Here is a 4908-nt window from a genome sequence, read left to right as displayed (position 1 = left end):
ACACACTTCCCAGTGAGTCTCCCGTCGCTCGTAAAGTGCATGAAGCGTGTAAAGTGCAGGAAGCGTATATACGCTGCAGGCCCTGGACCCGTGGAGCCGGCAGAACCCAGAGGTGCGGGGATGGCAAGCAAAGTGACATAAACGCAGGTCGCCATCCCGGAGGGTGGACAAGGGCGTGACAAAATCACCCCGGGGGGCGGGGGGGCGGGGCAGTCTTTAGCTGCCAAGTCCAAAGCCAGGCAACAAGTTTGTAAACATTTTTATTTACATGTTGTAGGTTCCAGGAGGCCGGCACCGTGAGGTGTGCAGGGGGAGGGAGCACGGAAAGGGAAGAGGAGGGAATTTCTCTCCGCCTCACTCCCGGCTTCAAGCTGAGCACCTAGGGTTGCATCTGAGGAAGTTAATGCAACCCCATTGCACCGGTTTCTTCCCTTACATTCCTTGGGTTACTATAGAGTCTGTATTTTTTTTTAAAAAAATCAATGCATGAAAGATAACATTTTAACAAGAAAAGGTGTGTTAGGTGGAGATGTGAGGGGTGCTGCTGGCCCTCGCTCCCCCTCCAGCTCCACCTCCTTGTTCACGTGTGGAGGCAGAAACAGCATCTCTGTCCAAGTGCGGGGGAGGGGGCGCCCTGAGTGGCCGATAAGGTGGCAGGTGGCAGGGGCTCTCTGGCTTCCGTGCCCGCCTCACAGCAGGTCCTCTTGCTCTTCCGGCTCCGCTTCTGCTCTGGCCTCGGCCCTCAGCACCCTGAGGCCCCCGGCCTCGCCTGCCCTGGGGACTCTCTGGGGCAGGGTTGGCAACCAGGGAGTGTGCCAGAAGGCTCTCCGGTGCTTGCGAAACCAAGAAAAGCGCCCAGGGGTCTGGAACCTCACTGTCTTGACCTGTTTCCGGGCCCTAGTTCCTGGGGTCGCTCCTGGGGTCGCTCCTGTGGCTCCCGGGGCAGCTAAGGCGGAAGCCTCTGCCCTCTGGCCAGCTCTGGCCTCGGCCCCATCAGATGCAGCCTCTGCTCCCTGGACAACTGGGGCCCCGGCCCTCTGATCACCCACAGCCTCTGCTCTCTGATTACCCACAGCTTCCACCCTCTGATCAGCTGCAGCCTCCACCCTCTGATTACCCACAGCCTCTGCCCTCTGATCAGCTACAGCCTCTGCCCTCTGATCAGCTGCCACCTCCACCCTCTGATCAGCTACAGCCTCTGCCCTCTGATCAGCTACAGCCTCCACTCTCTGATTACCCACAGCCTCCACCCTCTGATCAGCTGCAGCCTCCACCCTCTGATCAGCTGCAGCCTCCGCCCTCTGATCAGCTGCAGCCTCTGCCCTCTGATCAGCTGCAGCCTCCACCCTCTGATTACCCACAGCCTCCACCCTCTGATCAGCTGCAGCCTCCGCCCTCTGATCAGCTGCAGCCTCTGCCCTCTGATTACCCACAGCCTCCACCCTCTGATCAGCTGCAGCCTCCACCCTCTGATTACTCACAGCCTCCACCCTCTGATCAGCTGCAGCCTCCGCCCTCTGATCAGCTGCAGCCTCTGCCCTCTGATTACCCGCAGCCTCCACCCTCTGATCAGCTGCAGACTCTGCCCTCTGATCAGCTGCAGCCTCCACTCTCAGATTACCCACAGCCTCCACCCTCTGATCACCCGCACCCTCCGCCCCCTGAGCCGTGGATGCTGCTTCCTCCCTCCTGAGCAGCCTAAACGAGGCCCACTTAATCTTGGGCCTCCATCGCCTTGGGGGGGCCTCGGGCACCAGCCCACTTCCTGCGCTCCCCACGTGATCCCCCTGACGGGCGCTACATGGCACCTCATCCCTCTCCGCCCTGACAGAGGCCTGCTGGGCCTCACCCACTCCGGGGCCGGACCTGGGCGCCCAGCCCTTCACCCTGCGCTTCAGCCTCCCCCAGGACACCTGGCTGACGTACTCCCGCCACCTGTCCCCCTTGGACGGCTGCAGCCCCGGGCCATCCTCAAACATGGGCACCGGCAGGTTCCCGCGGCGGCGGGCGGGCTGGGCGCCCGGCAGCTTCTCCCCGCGCCGGAGGAAGGCCTCCACCAGCTCCTCGTCATCCTCGCTCTCCAGGTCGCTCCCCAGGAACTTGCTGCCCAGGTAACTGACCGGCATCTTGCGCGCCCTCCTGGCGCGCGCGGGGCCCCTGCGGCCTTGGTCGCCCGGCTTCCGCGAGGCCTCGAAGTCGCTGAACTCGCTGTCGCTGGCGTTGCTGCTGTCGTAGGTGCCCACGACCAGCCGGGGAGGGGGGGTCGCCATCTGCGGGACTCTCCTCCTCACCCGGGGCCCCTTGGGCTTTGGGGGGCGCTGGGGCGGGTGCGGGGTGCTCTTCTCAATGATGCGGGCCACGTCCTCCAGGGTGCGGCCTTCTTCCTCCAGAAACCGGGTCAGCCGCTCCCGGAATTCCGCCTCCTTGGTGGCGGGCTTGGAGATGACCCTCCAGACGCCCCCCGCCAGCAGGACCTCGCGCGGGATGAGCAGGTGGTCCACGTCCTCCCCGATCTGCAGCATCCCCACCGTGGAGTCCTCCTCCCTGCGGAACACCTTGCCGATCTTCTTAAAGGTCCCCACGGGCTTCAGGGCGTCCACGAGCACGTCCAGGTCCACATCTTTGCAGACGTCGGGCACGCTCCAGAGGATCAGGCCGTCGGGGGACGGCAGGAAGCCCCAGGGGAACCAGCCCCCCACGTGGCTTTTCTCGAGGGTCTTTAGGATCTCCAGCGTGAAATCTGGGTGGGGGCAACGAGCCTAAACTGCACGAAGCCCCTAGACTTGGGGCGGGGGCGGGGATGGGGTCGCGGCAATGCTGCCCGGAGAGTCTCGCCTCTCCAGGGTGGGGGTGCCAGCGCCTCCCAATTCCTCCGCCTGCGACTAGTCCTGCTGAACCCAGGCCGGCTCCCCGCAGCCCGCGGGGGGGATCGGTTTTCAGGCTGCTCACGGGAGCCGGGTTGAGGCCGGTCGTGAGGCTCCCAGCCCACCGCGAACGGAAAACGTGGTGTCCCGGCTGCAAGTTGGAGCGCGCGGGCGGCCGTGGCTCCTCCCGGCCCGGGCCCGGGGACGCGCCTGGAACTTGGGCGAGGACTTCGCAGACAAAGACGGCTCCGCCGCGGCTATTCAATATGGCCGAGCGCTCGGGGGAGGCCGCCCAGCCCCCCGGGAGGGTCTCCCGCCCCTCGGCAGGCGGCCACCTGGTTCAGGCTGACCTTGACTCGCCTCCCGCCTCCGGGTCGGCGCGCGCTGTGCCCCGGAGCGAGCGAGCGCGGGGGCAGGAAGTTCCTCCTCGCCCTCCCCAGGGTGAGGCCCACCTTCCCCCGTCTCATCTTACACTCCCGGACAGGGGAAGACTGACAGGGGGGCTGTCCACTCCCTTCGGGGCGCCCTCACTCCCCTCCCGCCCGGGGGTGTGGCCGCGCCCCGGGCCTCGCTGGGGCCACCGCTTTCCAAGCGGAGCGCGCGGAGTCCCACGTCAGCACCTTCCCCGGGAAAGGCAGTTTCCAAACCAGCCATCCTGCACGTGCGGGTTCCAGCCCAGCCGGAGGCGGGTGGGCTAGGACAGGCCTTCTGGGACCAGCAATTCCCTCCTACCGACCCAGACATGGGGGTGGAGAAAGTGGTACCAGGGTGTTATTGCACCAGCTCCTAGCTTGGCGCACAGTAGGTGCTCAATAAATATTCTTGAGTGAAATGAAAGAATGAACCCAATTGTTCATCCGTAGGGACTCAATTTCATGTTCTATTCCGACAGTAAGATGCTGGGCTGCTATGAAAAAGGGCAGTCAAGTTTTATTCAGCATTTCCTGAAGAGGAGGCACCATTGTAAGCGCTTTCTACAAAACCAGCTCATATAATCCTCACCATGACATGAGACAGAGAATACGACCATCAGTCCCACTTTATAGCCAAAGAAATAAATCACTTGTTCAGGATCAGAAAGTGATAGAACCTGGGTTTGAATCTGAAACAGCCTGGCGTGTGTGTGTGTGTGTGTGTGTGTAAGAGCCAAGGTCTACTCTATACACATGTTCTGCACACAGACAAGCACTGCCGGCAATCGCTGTTTCCCGGGAGGGTCCCTGGGGACATGTACTTTTCTATATTCCTTTTGGATTGCTTGGATTTTTAGCAATCAAAAATGCTAATTAAAAAATTAAATTAGCCCTAGCCGGTTTGGCTCAGTGGATAGAGCGTCGGCCTAGGGACTGAAGGGTCCCGGGTTCGATTCAGGTCAAGGGCACATACCTCAGTTGCAGGCTCCTCCCTGGCTTGGGGCCCTGGTTAGGGCTCGTGCAGGAGGCAGCCAATCGATGTGTTTCTCTCACATCGATGTTTCTCTCTGTCTTTCCCTCTCTCTAAAAATTAATGGAAAAATATCCTCGGGTGAGGATGAAAAAAAAATTAAATTCAACCAAAGGTCCTCATACTCGGCCACAGACATAGTGGGTTAGGACAGCTGGGACGTGGGGGTAGGATTTGTAGCTTCCCAGGTAACCCTGAGGCACCCAGCTCAGCAGGGATATGCACAATAGCGACGGCATTAGTAATAATAATAGTTAAGTTGCATGGAGGGTTTCCTTAAAACCAGACACCCTGCGATGTGCTGACTAGGCCTATTGTTAGGAATCCTCAGAGCTATCCTCTTCTTACAAATGGGGAAACTGAGGCTGGTCTGAAGTCGCGCAGCTCTGAGTGAAGGTAGGCCCTGCAGTGACCAACCAGGCAGGTTCAGGAGGCACGGCTGACCTTGATCCGTTGCCTGGATCCAAGAAAACACCTCTCGCACCTTCGCTGCCTGCAGTCTGTCCCGAACCCAGCAGCTGGTGGGGCCTTTTAAAAACTTCTCAGATGTCTCTGCTCTTTTCAAAGTCTTCATCTCAGACGGAGTAAAATCAAACCTCTC

At 60.7% G+C, this 4908-nt stretch overlaps 1 protein-coding gene across 1 annotated transcript; it reads right to left on the bottom strand.

The window, feature by feature from the left end:
* Positions 1–279: 279 nt before the first annotated feature.
* Positions 280–2522, bottom strand: CCDC8 (coiled-coil domain containing 8). The gene has a single exon (XM_070401857.1). It carries the CDS (start codon positions 2520–2522, stop codon positions 690–692), a length of 1833 nt encoding a protein of 610 aa, XP_070257958.1. The 3' UTR covers positions 280–689.
* Between the last annotated feature and the right edge of the window lie 2386 nt (positions 2523–4908).

The sequence above is a fragment of the Myotis yumanensis genome, unplaced genomic scaffold, assembly GCF_028538775.1.
Source record: "Myotis yumanensis isolate MYYU_CA2020_CCGP unplaced genomic scaffold, mMyoYum1.0.hap1 SCAF_23, whole genome shotgun sequence".
NCBI lineage: Eukaryota > Metazoa > Chordata > Mammalia > Chiroptera > Vespertilionidae > Myotis > Myotis yumanensis.
This window is presented reverse-complemented; position numbering and strand designations above follow the sequence as displayed.

Coding starts and splice junctions, on each gene's coding strand:
- CCDC8 (XM_070401857.1), bottom strand. CDS start 2,522: ATGCTGCAGATCGGGGAGGACGTGGACCACCTGCTCATCCCGCGCGAG.